This window comes from Balaenoptera borealis (assembly GCF_965194805.1).
Source record: "Balaenoptera borealis genome assembly, chromosome: 6".
NCBI lineage: Eukaryota > Metazoa > Chordata > Mammalia > Artiodactyla > Balaenopteridae > Balaenoptera > Balaenoptera borealis.
This window is the reverse complement of record NC_138863.1, coordinates 80,378,276-80,403,941: the sequence shown is the minus strand read 5'-3', so window position 1 is coordinate 80,403,941 and position 25,666 is coordinate 80,378,276. Positions and strand designations below refer to the sequence as shown.

Sequence of the window (25,666 nt, the reverse complement as noted above, 5' to 3'; positions counted from 1 at the left end):
CTTTTCTTTTTTTTTTTAATTAATTAATTAATTTTCTTTATTTTTTTGGCTGCATCGAGTCTTAGTTGTGGCACATGGGGTCTTTGTCGAGGCATGCAGGATCTTTTGTTGCGGCGTGAGGGCTCTCGGTTGTGGTGGGCAGGCTTCTCTCTAGTTGTGGCTTGCGGGTTTTCTCTCTCTAGTTGTGGTGCTCAGGGTCCAGAGTGCGTGGGCTCTGTAGTTTCCGGCACGTGGGCTCTCTCGTTGAGGCACACGGGCTCTCTAGTTGAGGCGCGTGAGCTCAATAGTTGTGGCGAGTGGGTTTAGTTGCCCCGCGGCACGTGGGATCTTAGTTCCCTGACCAGGGATCGAACCCACACCCCCTTCATTGGAAGGTGGATTCTTTACCACTGGACTACCAGGGAAGTCCCCCAGTTTTGCTTTCTGATGCCTAACAACAAATTTAGTAACACCTGCAAAAATAAAACTGCCATCCTATTTTATCATGACCCAAACACATGAACCTTGACCCTCTCTTCATTGCTATTGAATCTTTTAATTTTGCCTTTATTCAGGGGTGTCATCCCAAAAGACAGCCTGGTGGCTGGGTGAAAACAGAGCCAAAGAGAATATTGCCACCACCTTTCTTCATGAGCTCCTCTCCTTGCTTGCAGTTGCTAGAAGTTCCAAGAAAGGGGTTCAATCCCCCTTAAAATGCAAATTCCCAAGCCTCCCCCCCTCCACCATGAAGAACCCAAGTGAACTTTTAGACATTTATATCTTAATATGCTTGAGTTTAAAATTCTAGGAAGGGGAACTTCCCTGGTGGCACAGTGGTTAAGAATCTGTCTGCCAATGCAGGGAACACAGTTCGATCCCTGGTCTGGGAAAATCCCACACGCCACGGAACAACTAAGCCTGTGTGCTGCAAATACCGAGCCTGCACCCTAGAGCCCACGAGCCACAACTACTGAGCCCATGTGCCATAACTCCTGAAGCCCGCACGCCTAGATCCCAAGCTCCGCAACAAGAGAAGCCACGGCAATAAGAAGCCCGTGCACCGCAACGAAGTGTAGCCTCCACTCTCTGCAACTAGAGAAAGCCCGTGCGCAGCAACGAAGACCCAATGCAGCCAAAAATAAATGAATGAATTAATTAATTTTTTTAAAAGAATTAAAAAAAATAAAAAGTAAAATGCTAGGAAGGAACATGAAGAAAACACACTTAGGATGCTCCCAACAGAAGGGGACAACTGGCAGGTCTAAATAGGGAAAAGAGATCAAGATGCAGGGATCACCCTCACCCCAAACCGTCATGCTCCATTGTTCTCAAGTACCATGGTTTGCTTTATTAACTGATTAGTCTAATTAAAAACAAACAAAAACAACGGCTTACTCTGCCAAATGCACTTAAGGAATAATTTTACTGCTTAGAAGTGTTAAAATTGCATGTGATTCAGGAGGAGTGAAAGTACTAGGATGAAAACATTTGCCATTTGTAGCTGGAAATAGAGTTGAAATTTAAACTTAGGAAGAATCAGAGGTATATCTGATCAAATGGGGAAAACTTACCATCTTGGGCACATTTGACAGGTGGGCAAAAGTGCCCGAAAATCATGGCTGGGATATTTCAGGTGCTCCATATGTACTTGCAGGAATAATCAGTACCACCTCAGTGTGCGAAAGGTCTGGGGCTGGCTCTCAGGAGACGGGGAGGGAGGAGGGTCTCAGTCTTAGTCCTACCCCTGTGTGACCTCATAGAGGTCTCACTAGGGAGAGCTCAAGTCTTTTCTTTTCCATCTGTCTTGAGAGAAGCCTGTATCACACAAGGGCACAAAGGCAGAGATCACTTTTATTTGGAAATTTTACAAATGTGGGAAAAGGAAATAAAAATTGAAACCAGAAAACTCCTGTAAGTGATAGAGTGGTTTGATCAATATTTCTCCCTTTTCTGATGTTCTTATTAAATCTGAAGTTTATAATCACTTCCCACCCATGCTTGTGAGCAATTAAGAGTATCTGCCAACAAAAGAAAGACAAAATAAAAGTGAGTAATGAAACCGATGATAGAGCAGGGACTTGTTCATGTTTTTAATCTGTAGATTTAGGAACACATGCTTGATCATTAAAAGCAGCAGTTACGTTTTATGTTCAAGTGCAGTTTAAAATATTAAAATAAAAAATTTTAAAAAACCTAAGTAGAGATATTTTCTTTTTATCCCTGATAAAAGGCTTTCTCACTATGTCAATCAGTTTGAAAAATAGCACAGGATGACATCATTCTGAAGGAAACAATTTTTAAGGTACTTGCATTGCAGTTCTCTTTGGATGCTATGGTTAGTGGAATATACTTATAAAATGTAAATGCATTCAGTTTTTCATTCATTCAACAAAAATCTATTAAGCCATCACTATCTACCAGGCATCAAACTGGGCCCTCAGGATATTAAGCTGATTAAGGCCATGACCCCTGCCTCAGGGTGGCTCATGGGTTACTGGGCATCCTGTATAAATTAGGATGCTTTTGGTTACAGGTAACATTTTTAACTTACTTAAAGGGCGTTGGGATATATAATAGAAAAGCCAGACATAGGGTGGGCTTCATGGTGGGCTGATTCTGTGTCATCAAGAACTCAAAACCTTTCTGACTTTCCATTCTGTACAACCCATGGAAAGTCCACTTCATCTTCTGGCTGATTGCCCTAATGCTCATGAGTGCCTGCTGGCAGCATGATGTTTACATGCAGTGGAAGAGAGAAATAGTCTCCTTTGGCTCTTAAGAATAATAAAATTCCTTGCCCCAAAGCCCAATCTTTTTTTATATTTCACTGGCACAAATAGATTCAGATCTGCAGTACCCCTAAACGATATCCCCGGTAAGCAGGTTGGGATTGCCATAACTAGCTTAGCCTAATTTGTGTCCACCTCTGCTGCAGGGACCCATCAGATTTCCTTGAGACTTATTGGCTGTTTGGGAAAGGGTTTCTGTTAGGCAAGAGGAACAGAAGCATTCTGGATTATATCCTTTTCGTCATTATCTTTTGTAACACTAAGAGCTATTTCAGTAACATGGGACTTGACTGGCAGATGATATGATTTCTGAAGGACAGTTTCTCCTAGATCAGTTCTCAAACTTGAGAACCTGGAGGGCTTATTGACATGCAGTTTGCTGGGCCCCAGCCCAGAATTACTCAGAGGTGTGGTCTGAGTATTTGCATTTCTATCAAGTTGGACAGGAGGCTGATACTGCTGACAACTTTGTCAAGATGATGCTTCTGATAGCAACTTGGCAGCCTTTGATGTGCTAAGATTACCATGAGAGTTGGACTTCAGATTTTGAAAACACTTTCCCTCCATTGGGCAGACAGTTTTTGATTTACTGTTGTTCAAATACCTGGTTAGCTTTGAAGACATCCTTCCCCCCCATTGGCCATGGCCTTGTCTATTATATAAAGAGCCTCAAATATCTTTTGAAAGCCATTACTGCTGTTACTCTAATAATAGTCTCCAAAATTATTTTTAAAGCCATTAGTGCACATGTAAAATGTAAACTTGTTTTACAGCCAAGCTTTAAGAAAGTTACAATTCATATTTCTGCAATTCTGAAAGTATCTATTATTGTGTAAATTGGGCTCTGGTACTCTGACAAGAGGAACTGTGTTACTGAAAATACTGGGAAGGTAAATTGCTTGGGGAATGAAAAGATCATAATGTATCAACTCTCCACAGGCTGAATACAGACTATTTTTTGACATGGAATAAAGCAATTTATACCATCTCTTCACTGCCCAATTTTTATGATAGACGTTTGTTTAACTTAAGCAGAAAGTTTGCTGACCCTTGTCACTGAACAGTTGTTACGTTTTCCAAAATAATTTGAGTCGGCAGTTGAACCACTTAAGGAGGTAATTCTAAGGAACGCAGATAAATATGAGTTGTCAGAGAAAAGGTACCTGCTATGGGCCAGGTTCTGTCCTGGGGACTATATTCATGTTATTTCATTTAACAAATTTAAAAATAAAAAAAGGAAAATCCACAACAAATAGGAGCTCTCCTCATTTTCCTTTATGAGTTTGAGCTTTTCTCTTGGTGATCTAGGAGAGGTCATGACTCAAAGCAAAGATCTTTTTGAAATGCTTTTACCCTAGCCTAGCACCCTTCTGGATGTTCTGGTTTCTCACTGCATAAAGACTGTGTTCGTTGATGACACTAAGGGCCCATGTGACTGCCTTCCTCACAGAGCCTCACCTGGGACCCTCTACCCGGAACAGCCTGCCTCTGGCCCCGCTGACCTTCCTTCAGGGTCTGCCAGACCCATGCTCTCTCCCACGGTGGGACCGCCACACTTACCCTCCCTCTGTGGGAAAAGCTGCTTCACAAACGCTCTTGCTTGATAGTCCTACTCACCCTTCAAATCTCTGCTCAAATTCCACTTTCTCAGGAAAACCTTGCTGGGCCATTAAGATTTGTGAAATGAATACATGAACACAAACATTTAACCACTTATCATAGGCCGGCCATGTGCAATATGATGTCTAATCCTTCTGTCAACTGATCAGCCTGCAAGGAGTAGCCATTCTTTGGCATGTGAGGACTGTAATGTGCTCAATATTGTGCTAGGGCAGTGCTGAGTGTGGGACCTCATGTACTTCTGGTAAATAAAGAAGGATGCTTTCAATTTCTACAGAGCAAACAGGATTATTGCACACTGTCTACCTGGATTATATATGCTCTAGAATTATCCAGGAAGAGGTGTGTTTTATTTCCCCATACATAAATACTGACAGGAAAAGATGTTGGTTGTTTTATTTCTTTCTTTCTCAATGCTTGACTCTGTACTGAACTTAAGAAAACCTAATAGATAGAAATGTTTTAATATAAAAAGCACAAAATAATATAAAATGCATTTTTATGAATAAATGCTTGATAAAAGACTTAAAGATGATGCTTAAGGAATATCTTGAGATTTTTCTAAACTCTGTGTGCAGCAGATTTGAATTTTGACAGAAAAAGATGGCCATGTCTTATTAAGAAAAATAAACATTTTAAGATCCACTATGTAAGTTACATTCAGTGAAAATGCCTCAAAATTTAATTAAGAATTAAACTTTTTTAAAGAACAACTTCTACAATGTTTGGGAGAAGCCTGAATTTAAGATATCCTCTTTCCTCCCAGCTGGGCCATAATATTCAATCACACCATTTTCCTTGTGTTGTATGTATTTCACATCCACAATTTAACTGACTTTGTCAAATAGAGTTTTCTACCTAAAGGAGATGTATGAGCTCAACATTATGGCTTGGACTTAAATAAATCCTAAATTATATGTATTCTTATGATTCTAAGCCATTCCAGGGTTCTATTTAAGCTCTTCATCTTCTAATGAATAACCAGTAAGATATGGTTTAAAAAAAAAACGTTATACAAAGCTAAAAGGAAAAAATTTTAAGATAAAATTTCACCATAGGTCTTTAAAAAAAATTGGAGGACATAGTGAACACTCAAAGCAAGGCTAAAATTTAAAACTTGTTTGTGATACTTAAATGAATCAGAAACTGAAGATTTTCCAGAAGATTGCCTATGAACTATAATGTACTATATTTTTTCCCTGTGAACAAGTGAAACTTGAATTACATATTCAAGTGAAGTTTCTAAAATTTTTCTATTTAAGATAGTCTTGCTTTTTATTATATTTTTAAGCCTGTTGTATTACCATTTCCGACATACAATATTCCAGGAAACATTTCGTTTTTAAAGGGCTCCATTACAGTTAATGAAGATAAGTTCATGTGGTATAATATCATAATGAATTTTTGGTGGAAATTAATTAGATGTGTGAATGTGTGAATGCTAACATTTATTTACATCCCAGGCTAAATGTTGAAAGGAGTGTATGTTAAGCACACAATTAGAAGCAACGATGCATTAAATTGGCCTCACCAAGAAATAGTATTAATTTTAATAGTGCAATGGAAGCTCCTTGGAAAAGCCAAGATAAGATTTTCTCTGCCCATTTGCCTGCTTTTCAGACTCTTTGTCTGCCTAAGCCACTTCTTTACATAAAAGTTGTTGGAAAATTTAGAACAGAGAACGAAAGTGCATTTTCCACCTCACATCATAAGGCTGCCTAATATTCTCATTAACCTATGGACTTCCTCCCAGCTCCTTTTGATTTGTGCTGCACAAACAATATCTAACAACTCCTTTTGCAAACAGTCAGTGACCTTTTTAACCAGGGAGGGAATTCCTCACAGCCGGAAGCCTTCAGTTACTGTGTTCTTTTATAAAGTGTTCCTTTACTTAAACTATAAAGAAACAACAATAATTCTTTGCTGGGGCTCTCTTATTTGAGGATTAGCTCTTGGTAGACAGAAACCATAGAATCACAGAACCAGCTGGAGGGATTTCCTTTAAGGACTGTCCTGATTGATATTCTGGGATTATTTTTAATTTGTGCTGGGAATTTATTGGACCGTCTTTTAGTCATATGTTAAGATTAGAAATATTTTATTGTCCTAATGCTTCCTTATTTCACACTATATATAAACTAAAAAGAATAATGGCTATCATTTATCGAGTTCTAACTATTTGTGAGCACTGGGCTAGTGAATTACATGCATTGTCTAAATTAGTTCCCTTACAAATGCTCTGCATGCATAGGTTTTATTTACATTTCCAGTTTATTGGAGTGAAAAGTGGGGTTCGGAGGTTTTACAACTTAGACTCAATAGATGGTAAGTGGCTAAACTGGGATTTGAAACAATGTCTGTCTACCCAGTAAGCCAATCAGCCAAAGATAAATGTTTGGGGACAATTTTCATCATAATCCTTAAAGATACTGGCTGATTATGTCATAGTTGTTTTGCGATTTTTGTGTAATGAATATCTTGTTGAACCCCCCAAAACAAATTTCATGTATACACAGTACAAAAAACAAGAAAGCTTGAATAATGAAAATATTATTTGTTGTGCTGAACAGAGGAAATATATGATTGGGATAAATATCTTGCAGCAACCTAAGTTTGCAAACTCTCTCTGAATTACAAATCAGTACTTTATACATTCTGTATATAGTTACTTCTCATGTAATGAGACCCCCTCCTTAAACCCAAATGCCCCTATTCCCCTAACATTCTTGATAACTGAGAACTGAAAAGAGAAACAGCAGCTGGTGAACTCAATCACAAGGCTGAGAGTATGTATTAGTCTGAAAGACAATTGCAATTCAAGTAACATATTTCAGTAAATAAAAGATGGTTTCAGTCAGCTCAGAATTCTAGATGTTTCACCTTATGAAGAAATGCATGTAAGAAAAATAGCAAATTTGGGGACTTCCCTGGTGGTGCAGTGGGTAAGACTCCGTGGTCCCAATGCAGGGGGCCCGGGTTCGATCCGTGGTCAGAGAACTAGATCCCACCTGACGCAACTAAGAGTCCACATGCCGCAACTGAAATTCAATATGAAATTTATATAAAAAACAAAATCTCTAATATGAGATTCTGATATCCACTATTTACAAATAGAATAGAATTTGGGGGCTTGATGATATCTTACAGTTCATCCGGTCAACCTGTACGTTTTATAGATGGAAAAACTGTCCAAAGTCACAAAGCCATTTAGTGATTAGATCCCAGGTCACTCAGGTCAAGCCAGCCTAGTGCTGGGTCACTACCTGAAAAGGACTTCACATCTTTTTTTCTACTATTTAGCAATATTTTTATTAAATAGCAAATTGGCAGGAAAAGGAGGCGACCTAACCTCATGAGTCTAAAGTGACTGTGCTTGGCTTCTACAGGGCCCTCCCACGGGGCAGACATGGCAGGAAGTTGTTAGTGTTTCTAATCACTGGGTGTGTTGGATTAGAACTGGAGAGGCCCATCTACAGCAGGCCTGGAAAGCAAACCTGGTCCCTAGCGGGTGACTGAGAGAGCATTTGAGGACCTGGGTTGGGGAGCCAACATTCACTCCCACTAGGACAGGGAGGGTAGGTCAGCCTCCTGAGGCAGGTGCTCAGGTGAAGACCCCTCCTTTGGACTACCACCGTCACCACACCTTCTCCAGGCTCCTGTTTGGCCTCTTGTTGCCAAACAATGATGGTGTCTTCCCTCCAGTCTGCAGGAAGTGGTGTTCTGGTACCCACGGCCTGTAACGCCCGGGCCCTAGTGGTGAGATCTGCAGGTGAGGGTAGCAGGGCCATCTCCACTGGCTCAAATCCACAACATCTTCTTAGGCTCAAGAAAATGAATAACATTCTCCCTTATCATTTCCCTTATCAGCATTAGGAAATTTTTGTCTATTTCTTTGGGAGGAAAGTACAGGGACTCTTTTATGAATAATGCTGAGCTGTACTGTGAATTTTTCTCCAAACACTTCTGTATGAAGCTGCCTTTGAAATAAAGATTCCTCTAAGGGCTAGAGATTTCCAGGGATTTCCAGCCACACTCCTGTGCCAGATTTCCTTTTCTCCTAGCACACTCTCTTTGTGGTAGAGTTATTTTGTCTCTTTTTGTACCACTGGTGATTATAATCATTATGGCACAGAAAGGAAATGAGAGACAGGAACCTCAGACATCAGTAGACAAGAAAGATCCTCCAATGTTTCTACTTCCCCTTTTGCTGGGGTCTCATTTAAGCTGTTGTTAAAGCCATCTAAGAATGGAGCAAGGTCCAGTCTGGAAATATTGACCCTTATTGCCATCAAGGGAAAAATGTAAAGTGACTATTATGGACCAAACGCTTATGTCTCCCCCACTCCCCTGCAAATTCACGTGTTGAAATCCTTATCCCCAACGTGATGGATTTGGAGATGGGGTCTTTGGGAAATAATTAGTTAGATAAAGTCTTGAGGTGGAGGCCTCATGGTGGGATTAATGCCCTTATAAAAAGAAGAGGAGACACGAGATCTCCCTCTCTGCTCTCTGCTACATTAGGCTACAACAGTGAGAAGACCCTCAGCAAACCAGGAGGAGGCTTGTCACCCAACACGGAATCTGCTGGCTCCTTGATCTTGGACTTCTCAGTCTCCAGAACTGTGAGAAATAAACATTTGTTGTTTAAGCCCCTCAGTCTGTGGTGATTTGTTAAAGCAGCCCCAGCTGACTAACACAGGAACTGATGTTGAGAAGCCTCAGGAAAAAAACTCTAAGAATCAACATTTTATTTACGTTAATTACAGGTGAAAATAGGAAATAAATTGGTTTAGATTACAGCATGAAAGAGTACATTTTGCTGTACAGAAGAGCCTTATCAAACCAAGGAAATGATTATCATAAAAGTTATGTGACAGGGCTTCCCTGGTGGCGCAGTGGTTAAGAATCCGCCTGCCAACGCAGGGGACACAGGTTCGACCCCTGGTCCAGGAAGATTCCACATGTCGCGGAGCAACTAAGCCCGTGCGCCACAACTACTGAGCCTGCGCTCTACAGCCCGCGAACCACAACTACGGAAGCCCGGGCGCCTAGAGCCTGTGCTCTGTAACAAGAGAAGCCAACCAATGAGAAGCCTGCGCACCACAACGAGGAGTAGCCCCTGCTCGCCACAACTAGAGAAAAGCCTGCACGCAGCAACAAACACCCAACACAGCCAAAAATAAAAATAAAATAAAAAAATAAATTTATATAAAAAAAAAGGTTATATGACAGGGAGATCAGCTTGGTGCTTTGTGACCACCTAGAGGGGTGGGATAGGGAGGGTTGGGAGGGAGACGCAAGAGGGAGGGGATATGGGGATATATGTATACATATAGCTGATTCAGAATTCTGCTGATTCTGTTATAAGGCAGAAACCAACACATCATTGTAAAGCAATTATACGCCAATAAAGATGTTAAAAAAAAAAAGTTATGTGAGGGTGACTCTTGAGAAGAGGAAGGGGCTCATGGAAAGATGCACACAGGAGAGATGGGGCTTCTTAGGTGTCACCAAATTCTGTTTCTTATCCTGGGGGGGCGGGTTGCATCAGTATTTGTCTTACAACTATTGGCAAATGATACACATGTTTTTTTTTTTAATCTTTGGTTTTTTTCTTTTGCTGTGTTGGGTCTTAGTTGAGGCAGGCAGGATCTTCACTGAGGCGCATGGGCTTCTCTCTAGATGTGGTGTGCAGGCTCCAGGGTGTGCGGGCTCTGTAGTTTGTGGCACGTGGGCTTAGTTGCCCCACATGTGGGATCTTAGTTCCCTGACCAGGGATCGAACTCGCGTCCCCTGCATTGGAAGGCAAGTTCTTTACCACTGGACCACCAGGGAAGTCCCAATACATATGTTTTTATAAACTTTTTTTGCATGTACATTATATTTCATAATATTTTGTAGAGCCTTGTAACAGAGATTAAATGGCTTTAGATATTTGGAATCTCTGTCTGAAATCTTGAAGAATTTAATTGGATTATATTAACAATAATAAAGGCGAAATAACGTCTTTCAATACCACATTTGCGTAACTTTGATTTCTCACTTTGCCTTCCCCAACAGGCTGAATTTCTTGGCTGCTCTTTTTAAAAGCTCACAATGATCATTTATTAGATTTTGGTTATTTATTATGTGCCTAGGTTTTCAGAAACAGCTACAACAAGCAAAGAAAAATGTGTAACTATTTTATTTTGAAAATGAATTATCAAAAAGCAACATTCAGGCTGAGTAGCAGTTGGATAACTTAGGTTTATATCAACCCAAAAATATGAAGAAAAAAAAAGAAGGAAGAAAGAGATGAAGGAAGGAAGGAGAGGAAGGATGACAGAAATGAAACGACTATTTACCGAGTGCCCAGTGCATGCTGGATGCTTTCATTCAGAGTATTACATTTACTTCTCAAGGACCATGGGAGGTTGTTTTCTTTTTAAAAAGGAGGAAAGAGATTCTGGGAGAATTTCTTGTAGCCCTTCAATATGATTGCACTCAAATCACAGCTCTAATGTTGCCAGTTATTAATAGGAAGTTAAAAAAAAAACATAATAGAGTCCAGTTCTTGTGATACTGACAACTTACCAATTAAAGCGCTCTTAGGTGCCACCTCTCTCAAGTAATTCCAGTAGGTTGGAAAAATTTTAGTTGTTTCCCCGTCAGTTCATTAGAAACAGGGATTGGGGATTCCATAGAGTTTCCACACTTGCACTTCTCCAAGCAAACGAGCTTGCGTTAATAGAAATATAAGTGAATGGATCTTGTCTTCAATATCTGATCTGTCACCTAGCTCCAGAGAGAAGACAAAGTCACACCCTATCGGGGGATGGTGAAATAGACTTCTGAAATGAGGAGAAATTGTATGATGTGTCATTAAATGCAATTTCTTTTTAAGAATTCTCTCATTGGTAATTATTCTTATTATGTAGGTGGACAGTCTCTTAATATAGATAAAGACCTTTGCAGCTGCTCTCATCATAGGCCTCATGTTTAATATGCACTTTGTAATTAGCATGGATGTAAAGCCCCACATTTGCAGTCAGCCTCCCTTTCTGTCAGATCAGGTTTTAATCTGGGCTGTGTTCAGCTGTGCGGGGCTGATAAGCATTTCTGAAATCTCTGTACACGACCAACAGCACTTTAATCTCGTCTTTCAATTTCCAGTGCACTCATTACACAAATTCAGCTCAAAGAAACTTGATGCATGAGAATTAGCCTTTCTGGATGTGATACAATTTCTTTTAACCTTTTCTAAAATACTCTGATCCTCCAGGCCTTTCGTCCCAGGAAAATGCAGGCAGTAACTTACTTGTAAAATAGAGGAAATTTATCCCGAAGGCCCACGGATGCTAAAGTTGAGCTAAGTGTGAGCTATTTGTTTTAACTGAGGATGAGGGAAATGATTTCTTCCATTTTAACCTAATTTTCAGAGAATAAACATCATCACATAAATTATATTTCCATGTAGTGCTTTCATATATGGAACCCTCAACTGGGCCAGCTGTCTGACAGAGCTCCCTCATTTAAACCTCAAGCCAATTAGCACCAATTTTCAATCAGTTATGTAAGCATTAACCTGTTCCTCTCTGTATGTAATCTGTCTGTGAGCCAGCTTGGAGGAGATGAAACTCTTAAAGTGTCAAATTGCTTTCCTTAATACGTGTTTAGGTCTTTATTTGCATTACGCCCTAGGCTCCGATTTGAAGCCTTCAAAGATAAAAGCGTGTGAAATAGCGACTGTGCCTTCCTAGTGTCTAGAGATCGGAGGGGCCTGGGGAGGGGTGCGTAGTACGCGCTGAAAGCTTCACATGTGTGAAGACTGAGCCCATCTTACAGGGAAGCAAGGATCAGTTTTATCTGTCATTCGGCCCCACTTAATACCTTTCAAACACAAATCAAGGTGAGTTGAGGACAAAAGATTCCCAATGCATTTAACCTTGTTTGGATTATTAAAAGTAATCAAGGGACTTCCCTGGCGGTCCAGTAGTTAGGAGTTCTCCTTCCGGTGCAGTGGGTGCGGGTTCCATCCCTGGTCAGGGAGCTAAGATCCCACATGCCTCACAGCCAAAAAACCAAAACATAAAACAGAAGCAGCGTTGTAACAAATTCAATAAAGACTTTTAAAAAAAAAGTAATCAAGCTTCTGAAATTCTCCACTAAAAAGGACAGTTTATTGCATGCACATAAATTGCTTTAACGGAAGCTACAAACACTTCTGGTGAGAAAGTCTTCAGGAATGACTGAAGGACTTTTCTCTAAGTTTACAGGGAGTATTTTCACCCTCAGCGCTCACAAAACACAAAAGTCCTGGGCTGAGCTCAGCCTTCCCAATTTGGTCTAGAGATCTGCTTCCCCACACCTCAGCCAGACCCTCCTCACTATTCCTAGGCCATCTGAAAAGGATGGGAGAGCTTGGGAAAGTAACTTGTTTTCTATTTAGGCAAAGGATTAAGCACATCAAATACAAAAGAATAATAATAATCAAAGACAAAAGAATAATATTTACAATGACTTCTTTCCAGAGCTGTGATACCTACCCAGGAGCTTTGCTAAATGCGTGACAAAAGAGGACAGTTAATTCACTGGGAAGAAATATTAGTTCTCCTAAATACAACACAGGGATTTAAGAATGAAAAATGGACAAAGTGTGCCTCTTTTCTTTATTTCCAGGAATACAGAGTTTGGAGCATCACCACACCTGCTCAGGTAAGCTTCAGGATTCTGACTTTGCTGAAGCTGGATTCTGAGCCTAGGACAACAGGGCAGGGCAGAAGGGAAGTTTGGAGAAGACTGGTTTGGTGAGACGACTATAATTTTCTGTTTTGAAACCTTTTTGGGTTTTGTTCTTTCAGAGAACTGTCTCGAGAGCTCTACTTACCAAGGCAAGTTGCAGGAGACAGGTTTCCAGGGGGCTTGCTAAGAGAAAAATTCTGTTCATATTACAATATCTGTCACATCCGTCTAGCCTCGTGTGCAGAACTCTAAGCAAGGAAAGGGAGTAGATTTCATTTCTGTAATGTCACTGGAGGCAGACAATAGAATTTTTCACATGGTAGAATTTACTTTTTGTAATTGTAAAATTCTTTTTTAGTAATTATAATGCTGGAAGCAACCATAAAACAAAAGGCCTGAGCTGTCTCTGAGAGTATATCACACCTCTCAGGACTCTCTACGTGAAATCCAGAAAATAACATAAGTTCCTCGGCATCCAGGCTTCCTCATGAAAGAACTTCCAATGATTTGACTTTGGCCTTGTGCCCACTGGGTGGACATGTTGGGACACTTGTGTTGACCCCACAGACTAGACCAGGGCCATCTGCTCACGACTGCCATACTGACCCATGTGGTCCACCCATGAGGTTTCCAAAATGACCCAGAGGTCACTCAAGTGTGCACCCTAGACTGTGACAGCCCATGGGTGCGTGATCCACAGGTTCTGCTCTCAGATGCTGGGTGCCAATTCCATGTGGTTAACGTACTGGTTGGTGTATCATCTGTTTCATTATTACATTCATTTATTCATTTAAGAAATATTACTGAGTGTTCTTTTCATGTCAGGAAGTGTGCTTGAGAAAGTGGAGAGTAGATTGAGGAGGGGTTGGGGGAGATATTTATCACCGTGTTACTTCCTCCTGGGAAGAAGATCCACTCAAGGCTCAAATAGTCGAAGAAGCATTTGGTGCTAGTGTCCCTAGGAAGACAACACATCTCTCCACCATAGAACATCCTCTCGTCTTATAGACTTTGAGTCACTGACTCTTAATTACATTGTGTTCTGTTTATTTATTATGCCTTGGTTGTTTTCTCATCTGCTTAGAAGAGGGTAATGAATCTTTTTCCATGGAAATCTAGAGGAACTCTCTGATAGACCACTTTAATGTTTTAATTCAACAATGCTGTACTGAACTCTAGAGATACAAAGAACCAGAATGCCTAGCCCTCAAGGACCTAGGAGTTTAGAGGCTGAAATAGAAAAATAAATATTTAATTATGATACAGTCGAGGTGTGTGTAATAACACAGCTTTTCTCAGAGTGGATCCCACAGACTTTGAAATCTATTCTCTGAGGTCTGTGAGTCTTGGCCCTGGAGAGAGCCTACTGTACTTAAATCTCAGTTCTGCCACTCACTGGTCACGTCATCGAAAACAAGATATTTTAGCTCCTGGGCCTTAGCGTCCTCTCTGTAAAATGGGGGTGCTAGTTGCTAATTTTGTTGTGGAATTAAGTGGTAAAAGACACATAATTAATTGATCATTTCCTGTTGTACGCTGTGCCTGGTGTCTTGTGTGCCTGATTTCAGCTGTGCATCCTCAGAATTACTACTCGCTATAGCACACAAACAGCACAGGCACGTAAAGGCAGACACAACCATGACTTATTTATGACAAAAGGGAAATAGAGAGGTAATTATACTGCACACCATTGGCAGAATACACCTAACATTGATTTATTCTCCTCTTTTCTTAGGAATGCCAAATTTCTGCTTAGGATTCCCTCCCATGCTAAACTAAATTCAACACATTCCACTCTAAATTTAAATAGATAAAGTCTAGCTCTAAAATATTTCCCAAATCCTCTGAGGAATGACCCAATACCCTGTTTTCACCAGAAGACTCACTATGTATTTTTCATTAACCATGCAGTTGAGGCTATTTTTCTGTTACTACAAATTATAATAAAAATATACGATGGTTTGTTTTCAGATGTTTGCATCTGCTTTTGAGGAAAAGATTTGAATGTGGCAAATGTCACTTCGGCCTTCCCTGGTGGTCCAGTAGTTAAGACTCCATGCTTCCACTGCAGGGGGCATGGGTTCAATCCCTGGCTGGGGAAATAAGATCCTGCGTGCTGTGTGGCATGGCCAAAAAAGAAAAAAAAAAATGTCACTTCTTTTCAAATACGATAGCATAAGCAATGAGTCTGTAGCTTAATGTGGAAAATATAGCCACCCAAGTAAACCATGGTTACTGTTGAAGGACAACCAAAGGCAATGGAAAATAAAGCCAAAGCAGAGTGTGAACCTGACCCTCTGGGCCCCTTGGGGGTATCCCTAGTTCAGATACACCCATCACGTAACCAGAGTTTCCCTCCCAAGGGGGCCATGCTACTGCCAACATTTACCTTTAGAGTATATGGGTATTCTTTTCAAGAGCAGTAAACAGTGTATCAGAAAAATCAAACATATCATTCAGAATCTGGTGGATGCTTCAGTGTGCAGAACTGAAAAAGCATGAAGTTGGATTAAATTAGTTATTTTGAATTAACAAATATTCCATATTTCTTCAATTATAAGATGTCTTCCATTTTAAGACATACCAAGTATTCAGATGCCAACTTACTTGGGAAGAAACATACACTTTAACAAGAATACAAACAGTATTTTGTGTAAAAAAACCAGCATAGATTTCTCCATACAGTTGCATGCCATTTTAATCCTCACCATCACGATCAATGTTGATCCCAAGCTCTCTTCACCTTCAGAGTTGAGAGATCCTTCTAAGTCACTTTTCACCATTGACAGTACTGCTTAGCATCGTGTGACGTCTTAATGTTATGCTGCACCTGCCGTGAGTCACCATACCCTTCTCTCAGCTTTGAATGCATAGTCAGGGTTCCTGCCTACAATGCTTAAGTCCCATATCCCCCAACTACTTCATTTTCTATTTATTCTCAACCTCAGTTCATTCTCTACCTCCGTGATCATTTTAAAATATACTGCCTGTATCACGGAGTTTAGCTCTTAATTGGGTAATGTCTTGTGTTCTTCATGTTTTCATGAGATAACATAAGCAGAAATGCTTTCAAAACTCTAAAATGATTCATAAATATTCATTCTTATTGTTTAAATATGTGCCTCTTCTCCACCCGCCTCCTACCCTCCAAGTTGAAGTCCTTGCGAGAGTAGACTTTGTCTTCTGCCGCCTCTATGTCCTGCACAGCACCTGGAAGACCTCTAGCCTACACAACACATGCTTGTATTATTTGTTCACTTACAGCAAAGGGCTTAACATGAAGGTGATTAACAGGTTGACCTTTCTACTTAAAAAGTAGGTGGTGTTGGTTTGCCCAGGAACTGATTTTACCATGCTTAGTAGCCTATCCCCGCACTTGATATGCCTTAGTTTATCCACATGGAGGAAGAGGAGAAAATTAAAATAGCCACCATTTTATGACTGTTAGGATTATTCAATCACCAGGCATAATGGATCCTAACTCAGCTCTGTAGTCCACGTGTGGGCTTTGCTGTTGCAAAGAGAACCACGTGAGTTTCAGTACTCTGCAAAATGCTTATAGGATGGATCCCTCACCCATGCTTCCTGTGAGTGGTCTTGTTTTCTGCCTCTTTCTTGCAATTAAAAACTGATTCTCGTAAAACGGCAGGATTAGTCAGCAGTATTGACAGAAAAGAGAGAAAAAAATAAGCACAAGGGAAAACCTTCAAGAAAGAGATGTTTCAACATAATGTGGATAAATGGGTCCAATTTTGTCCCTGAAAACTGGTTCAAGAAACATTGAAAATCCATCCTTTACCTTCTAAAATTCTTTGCTTCTCCTAGAAACAGTAAACACCTTTTGAGGTTTGTCTCCAATTCAATAGTGCCATAGGAGAATGTGTCCTGGTTTTAAAAAAATACATATATATGTATATATATGTGTGTGTTTATATATATGCCTACCTCACCCCATAATAGTACAGACACAGTTAGGTTTATAATTGTATTTTATAAGGAGCTGAACAAGTTTAAGCAAAACATGACTGTTTACCATTTTTCTATGGTCATTCTTGGTAGGTGGTAGGTATTTTTCTCTGAATTCTCTCAGGGTACTGAGTTCTTGTAATATATCTTGAGTAATAATGGCTTATCTTATAGCAATAGGATATATTGCTTGGCACCATCTGTACCGACTGGATTCTCTAACTGTTGGTGACAGAATGCAAATCAGAAACATTTTGTACAAAGTATGTACTTTGAGAAGGGTGAGAATAGAAGAGGAAAAGGCAATGTGCTCACTAGGAGCATGTTGTCACCTACCAGACAAATATGTATTCATTCAACATCTGCCACATGACCCATGCTCACGTGACATAAACACCAAGAATGTAGTACGTTATTGAATTGAGTTGCTATTTACTGCATCCAACATCTCTTAAATTTAGTAAGAGCTGTTTCATTTTTTTCATTCATCTATTTAGTTCACCTTCATTTATTATATAGATAAACATCATGTCAAGATCTCACTTACATATGTTAGGACATTTTAAAATTGGTTTCTAAAGATTGCACTTACTTAAAAACACTTCTCTCTAGCTCTGCTTGGAATTACACATACACACACACAAAGAATCTAATTACCATCTTTGGTTTAGTAAGCCTTCGTAGACTTTATTCAGTACAAAAGACACAACTACAGAGGTGAAATTCCTGTTGAATAAGTCAGTCAATGTCCTTTACCACATATTTATTGAGTACATTTTACGTGCTAGGAACAAGTCTAGATTTCAAAAAGCAAAACAAAGTCTCTGCTTCCAAGCAGAGACTTGTATATGAGGAGATAGACAATGGAAGAATAAAATGAAATGAAATATTAAAAAGTGTACCCCATGGTAATGTTAAGTGCCACAAATGAAATGAAATAATGTGAAAGAAACTGGCTGGAAAGTGGGGAGCATGCAGAAGTTCTTACTTAGCCGCATTGGTCTAGGAAATTTTCTCTGAGGAGGTGACATTTACTTTGATACCTGAATATGGTGAAGTTGCAGTCGTGTGCTGGGGAATAAATATTCCAAGCTACTGTGGCTGAAGAGTAACAGACATGGGAGAGAGTACAGGGGGATGGGCTTGAGAGGTAGACAAGTGCCAGTTGATGTAGGGTAAAAATAAATAAATAAAAGATTACTCTGATTACAATGAGGTGGAAAGACTGTGGTCATGAAAACTGTTACAGATGGCCAGGTTAGAGATGGTATTTTTGACTCTGGTTGTAGCAGGAGAGTTCAAATTCAAGGCAAATACTGTCCTTGGAGCAACAAGTTATACTGATGAATTAGATGTGGCATGGAAAGAAATTGACAAATTAGAGATAGGATCTTGACCCTAGTAGCTAGACAGATAGTATTACCATTTACTTAAATGTTGAAGCCTTGGTATGCTGAGGATTCTGGGATTTGTATTGGAGATGAGGAACCATTGGTTATTGGCTCTATTTTAAATTTTTGGTGACTAGTGGACTTCCAACTGATGTGTAAAGTAGGCAGTTAAGTATGATTCTGGAATTCAACAAAGAAGTCAGAGTTAGAAATATTCATTTGAGAATTATAGAGATCATTTTCAAAGCCATGATGCTAGATTAAATCACTTAGGGAGTTAGTGTAGCTATAGAGGAGATGTCTGGGGACAGCAGTGTTTAGACAGCTGGGAACGACCCTGAAGTTGAAGGAAAACAAGGCTTCCTCTAAGCCTAGAGAAGAATGTGTTGAAGAAGAGAACATCAAGAGCTGCTAAGAAATCAGATAAGAGGAAGACAAAAATTAACCAGTAGCTTTAGCAAGATGTGGGTCCTTGGAGACCTTAATAAATTGAGCCATGACACTGGGCTCGATTTGGATTGGATCGAGGAGAGAACAGGGGGTAAAGAAGTGGAAACGGCAACTATAGATAGAACCTTATAGCTAGGGGTCTTGCTATGGAGGGAAGTGGAAAAGTGTGGTAATGGTTTGGAGTCACGGCAGTGTTTTGTTTGTTTTAAGATGAGTGGTATTAGATTCATGATAGTGGGAATGATCCAGAAAGTGAGGAGAAAGAAATGATACCAAAGGAAAAAGGGAATGTTGGCAGAGCAAAGACCAAGAGAAATTTTGAGGCAAAGGGATCCAGAGCCTAAGTGGAGGGTTTGTTGTGGATAAGAGCAGGGTCATCTTACCTGTTGTCATGGCAGGAAAGGCAGTGCATGAGTGCAGGTAAAAAAAACCAGGTGACTTGGTGGCCCCTCCATAGCAAATTGTAATAGTGTGCTCTCTCAAATACAGCAGTTAATTCTTTTGTAAATAATTGCTAGCTGTAGACGTTCTTTATTAAAATTCCAACACAGCAGATTTACAGTTGTTAGGAGAGTAGTAAAGAAAATACTCCGTACTTTCTCTGATATATATATCAACTAAAATTTAAATAATAATCCCATTGAAACTATTTTTGTCAAATACCGTGGTGGAAAAAAAAATTCAAACTAGAAAGTAAAAGCAAGAAGAATTCATCTGCTTGAAAAATATATGAAAATGATACCAAATAATGTTGATCTTCACCAGAAATTCCTTTGTTGTCAGCAGACACATTTTCAAGCCTTCCACATTTTAATTTTTTTTAAATAGGGCAACTGTCAATTTTAATTACTCCATCCTGCTTTGCATAATAATTTACATATTTATCCACCAAGAATGCTCTGATAAAGGACAATATCCCATGAGAGATGAAAAGGCTTGATTCTTGAATCCCACTTTTGCATTCTTGAATAGCAAACCCTCTTTTTCAGCAGCAAAACTGTAGTATTGAGAAAGACAGTGGGCCAGGTCAGTGGTTTGCAGTTAATTTTTTACTGTGAAATTCTATTATACAAAATTGCTTGGAGCAACTCTTGTCAACACTGCCCCAGTTCAAACAGTTTTTGTTTTTTAACCATGAAAAATAATTCTTGTCTAAAACAGGATGATCACAAAGAAGTTTTGTCAGCTCCAAACAAGGAAAGCTAAGCCAATTTTGAAAAAAAAAAAAAGTCATTCGCTATTTTCATTTACTAGTAATTTAAATGTTTACTGTTATCCTTTACTGAACAAATAGAGATTTTGGTCTTTAGACTTCAGGCCTATGCTGTGAGTTGCTTAGGGTTTGGGGAACTCTGGTTGAGGTTTTATTCTTATCTCAATCATAAAGTTCTCTGGGTATGACCTAAAGTCTTAGCTCTCTCTTGATTTTCTGCTTCTCTGTGAGTGAGGTATATGTATCCTGATAGTGTGATAAACTCACATTCAAACTGCTCTATAATATACTTTCCAGTGTATAGGCTCTTTGCATTGTTTTCTCAATTTCTCCAAGCATAGCACATCGAAAAAAACCACATGGAACCCCAAGAAGATGATCACAGGTAGGCCAGAGATCTTTGTCCAAAACTTGGATGTGACATTAAAGAGCTGGAAACACTTAAGGACCCCATGACATTAATTAAGTGAAATTCCACTGCTAACACTAGCGTTGATGGTTGAACTCCAATTACCAACTCCAGTTACCCCATCGTGGCTCCCACTGCCCATGCATCCTTCCTTCATACCTGACTTTTCATGTCATCACAAGATAACCAGTTAGTTTGCATCTCCACAGGGCTCAGGCGTCCTTTTTAAAATCTGATTAATAATTGAGTGCTTTTCGAAGAATGTTCCACAGAGGTGTAAAGTCTCATGGGTGGGTCTCAGGGTCACTGCTGGGAAGTATTTCTTCAGAGTAACTGAGAACACTCCAGTCCTATCTTTCCTTTGCCAACAGAGCATCTCCATTCCTCTTTATTTTGTAATTTTAGGGTTATACCATAGACTTTATTTTGAGAGAGTATTTTGCTTTGGAAAATCACAGAAATTACCCATATTACTGGAAGTGGAGGAATTAGTCTGTGAATCCTCCTAGGTAGAATTTTCACTATGACATTTTAGAGGCAATGCCTTAACCTTGTGGACCCAAGACAGCGCGGAAGTGAAGGATGGACGTTCATGCACAGTTAGTCTCTGTATTATTTTAAATCACGTGGAGAGTCAGCCTGCTGACCTTAGAGTAAGAGAGGCAAATGTTGCTCCCATGGTAGCAATAAGGAAAACGTTCTCTCTGGATATCTCAGAAAATAGCATTTTCCTCCTTTCCCATTTCTTTGGGTCCCTGTTTGGTTTTTGCAATCTTTGCTTTAATACAGTGCGAGGGGTACAAATGGGAACTTGTATTTTTCTTGGAAAAAAAAAAACATAGTTAAATAAAAGCTTACTTACAGTGTCTCCTACTTCTCCTAGTGAGTCACAAATAGAAATTATTAATGATGTTTCAGCCACTGAACACCCATACCATGAAGCAGGAAAAAAAACCCTAAGATGCAAGGTCCTGTCCCTTCTGTAATGTAGTAGAAAGGAGCAATGGAGAAATAGAAGGAGCTGAAAACATACACAGAACTTTTGTCACCTTTAGGGTACTCTTTTGTTTAATTTTCACTCTTTCAGGAATTCTTTTCATACGTCATTAACCCAGATATTTGCCTTACAAAATCTCAACATCTCACTAGATGGTAGGGAGTTACTTGTTCGTCCAGGTCGGGGAACGAGAGAGGAGAGAGAGTGCAGGCTGATTTTCCCCAGCTCACTCCCCCCCACCTCCCTTCCACGGACAGCTTCATTGATTATTCTGTAAGTCATCTTAAAGCAAGATTCTGGGTCCAGATTTTGGCTTTCGCATAGAAAAAGGAATTCTTATCCTTTGTGGCTTTACAGTCAGAGAGCTCCTTACATCTCAGTTTCAGTCTGGGGGAGTGGGAACAGAGCCACATCATTGGACTTGGCTGATAACTACATCTAAGGAAAGAGTGGGGGCTTCCCTGGTGGCGCAGTGGTTGAGGATCTGCCTGCCAATGCAGGGGACATGGGTTCGAGCCCTGGTCTGGGAAGATCCCACATGCCGCAGAGCAACTAGGCCCGTGAGCCACAACTACTGAGCCTGCGCGTCTGGAGCTTGTGCTCCGCAACAAGAGAGGCCGCGATAGTGAGAGGCCCGCGCACTGCCATGAAGAGTGGCCCCCGCTCGCCGCAACTGGAGAAAGCCCTTGCACAGAAATGAAGACCCAACACAGCCAAATAAATAAATAAATAAATAAATAAATAAATAAATAAATAAAAATGTTAAAAAAAAAAAAAAGAGTGGACCTTGCTGCCTGGTGGTGCCCCAAGGATGTAATGTTTTTCTCTGATGTAGCACTTACACAGTCGGGGATGTCTTGCAAAACGGAGGGAATTATTCAAAGGCTGTAATTACAGCGACTCATTGACACAAATGCTGAGAGGCAGATGTGGCATAAATAATGAGAGAACACACAGAAGACTCTTCATTATCAAATCCAGCCCTACGTTCTCATCACGCAGGAAGTGGCCAAGGTCACAGACGCCGATGGTGAGAACCTGTGTTTTCCCCAAAGCTCCTTGATTATTCCCCTACCTGGAGGACTGAACAGTGGCTATCAGAGACCTGACCTATTAGAGTAAACTGAAAAAGCAAACACGAACCACCCTCTAAGATTGCAAACTGTGTGGCGTCAAATGAAAACTGCCATATGGATGGAATAAATAGGGCTTGTTTAGGGAAAATGCCAAAGCCACAGAGCAAAAGGGAACCAAACCAAAGCATGACTCCAGCAAAAGTTGGGCTGAGCCGCAAAGAGACAGTTAACAAAAAACGCAGTCAAATCAATTTTCTCAGTGGTGTAGGTGGCAGCCGCTATGAGCAGACATAGTAGCTTTGAAGTTAGACACACCTGGGTGACTACAGGAGTTGCTCATGCTCTCACAGCACCAATTATCTTCTTTATAAAATGGGAGGATAGCAGTCCTTACCTTGCAGAATTTTTGTGAGACTAAAGAGATAATGAACTTGAATGTATAGGGTGAGCACAGTACCAGGTATGTACACACTCGGTGAATGAGGGTATTTCTTGCTATTTTCCATTAAGAATGGGGTGTGGATATGGGTCGAGAGGTGCTCGGTGCAGGAGTCCCTAATTCTCTTCTCTTTCTCGCCCTCCCTCAGTTCCTTTCTTCTCTCTTCCCGCCAGCAGGTACACATACTCAACCATAGGCTAGAAGTGGAACTCTTACTGAGCGTATTGACAAAAGTAGTTAAAATAATGGATGCTTCAGAGGGAGAACAACATGAAGTTCTCGACCACTTAATTATTTGTGTAATTCATTCATGTTTACCCTGGGAGCAGATACTTAGAGAGGAAATACACCGTAGTCTTAAAGAGCATGGCCGGGGCTTCCCTGGCGGCGCAGTGGTTGAGAATCTGCCTGCCAATGCAGGGGACACGGGTTCAAGCCCTCGTCTGGGAAGATCCCACATGCCGCGGAGCAATTAGGCCCGTGAGCCACAACTACTGAGCCTGCGCGTCTGGAGCCTGTGCTCCACAACAAGAGAGGCCACGACAGTGAGAGGCCCGCGCACCGCGATGAAGAGTGGCCCCCGCTTGCCGCAACTAGAGGAAGCCCTCGCACAGAAACGAAGACCCAACATAGCAATCAATCAATCAATAAATCTTTAAAAAAAAAAAAAAAAAAAAGAGCATGGCCTCAGGAGACTGTCTGGGTTCAAGTCCCAGCTCCCACTTACTATATACCTTGCGACCTTGGGCACTTAATCTCTCTGCATTTCCAGTTCTCTCTCTGTAAAGTGGAGAAAATGATCCACATAATGCTATGAGAATTACATGGATTCATTTTGGCAAGTGCTAAATGCTACTTACTTAGTAAGTGCGACTTAAATATTTATTAAATAAATAAGTAAACACTAATAGACACAGTGTAGTAGGATGTCTCCACACATAGAGGATAACTAATTAAAATAAAAATTTTACCATTTTATTTTTTCTACAAGAAATGGGCAAGATTTAGAATTTCAGTTAAAGATCCTGATAGTCATAGTAAATACTTAGTTTAACTTTATATCTTTTAGAAGAAAAACCGGTAAGCCTTGTCTGGAGTACTATGAAAAAAGAAATACACACTATACAATTTTTAAATCAAGAACACTGTGTTCACTAAAGCCCAAGTGATGGTCACATACCTATTATATTATGAGGGTTTCTACTTCTTTTGTCCTTACTTCTTATAATATCACCAAATGTCAATTTATTACAGCAATACCTTTAACATCTATCTCATTTCTTTATACTTTTACAACATGATATGAGGACATTTAATGGGTTGAGCATTTTTAAGCCAAAAGTTCAGTTGTAATGCTGGCTCTTATTACTGAAGTAATTATTTTTCATCATCATGAAGTAGCAACCCGTGTTTTTTAGCTCTAGTATAAGTTCAAGATTCCAAAAGACTTCATCACACAATTCTATATTTGTATTTTTCAGTTGCTTCACATTTGCTGCCAAAGATTCATTCATTTACCCATCCATTCATCAAACACTGAGAATCTATGATATGCTAGGATCTTTCCTAGAAATTGGGTACTAGGGTGAATAATTTTTCAGAATTTTTCTCAATAATATTCACTATGGTTAATGGTTATTTTACATTTTGGGAGCTGGAGGGAGAATCAAATAGTTTCATTAATGGATAAAGTGAAGTAGCCTTGAGCAGTCATTTAAAAATCTTGAAATATTCACCTAATTGTGATTTCTCTCTTTGTAGTAAAAGTATGCCATAATGGAAACATTTCCCCCCTGGGAACAAGGAACTCTAGATCCACAAGAGATGAAGGATTTGGGGCAGGAAACACCAACCCCTCCCATGGGTAGAATGGGAATGATGACAAGCAGGCTTTCTCATACTTCTAGCCCTAGGTTCCTAGACTCATGTTTTCTACCTATTAAAGGCCCAGCACCTTAAAATCGTCACTGATTTGGGGTATATGTCCTGTCCTGAAGGACACTATGCCATTCAAAGTATCATCTTCAAATTCGCACTCTATGTGCATCTTCAAAAGATATTTTCACACTGCATCATGCTGGCAGCTTCCGAGTGATGCAGTATGTGATGGGACCAGCGGATTCCATAGTCAGTGTCTACATCTGTACCTCTTCACTGCTTTGTGGGTCCTTTCTGTTGAGGCAATATTTTGTGAAAACCGATGTCAGTAGCTCAAACAATCTCCAAGCCCTCAGATAGTGGTGCTGGCCAAGCTCCTGTGGGCAGGAAGGGCAAATATGTGATAATCTAGGTAAAGATGAATTGCTGCCTTCTGGCAGAGTGAAAGGAGTTCAATGTAATCAACCCGCCACCAAGTAGCTGATTGTAATTGACGGATGGTGCCGTAACCAGAGTTTAACACTGGCCTCTGTTGCTGACAGGTTGAACATTAGACAGAGGCAAAGTCTACGTGAGCCCTACCGGGTGAGAGTCCACACCATTGGCCTTATGTGTAGCCTCTATTTCTGCTACCGTGGCTACTCCACTCACACGCTCATTGTGCCAGGACTGAGGAGAGAGACTGTCTGCTTCGTGGTTCAGTGGCCCTTCTTTGGTGGATGTTTTTTGGTAGGTGTT

The 25,666-nt window shown here is 40.2% G+C and overlaps 1 protein-coding gene across 7 annotated transcripts in view; it reads left to right on the top strand.

The window, feature by feature from the left end:
• The window catches only part of LOC309631148 (uncharacterized protein), a 595,395-nt gene that overhangs the window by 514,994 nt on the left and 54,735 nt on the right, over window positions 1-25,666 (top strand). For 6 of the 7 annotated variants that reach the window (XR_014246092.1, XR_014246093.1, XR_014246094.1 and 3 more), the window contains exon 1: window positions 13,048-25,657. Coding sequence is in view for 1 of the 7 variants with exons in the window: in XM_082397251.1 (XP_082253377.1) it covers window positions 8,910-9,010; window positions 13,047-13,174; window positions 25,471-25,657 (416 nt within the window). In the remaining 6 variants the exon portion in view is untranslated. Of the gene's footprint in view, window positions 1-8,909; window positions 9,011-13,046; window positions 25,658-25,666 lie in introns of those variants that run through there. The other variant, XM_082397251.1, reaches the window with a different exon arrangement.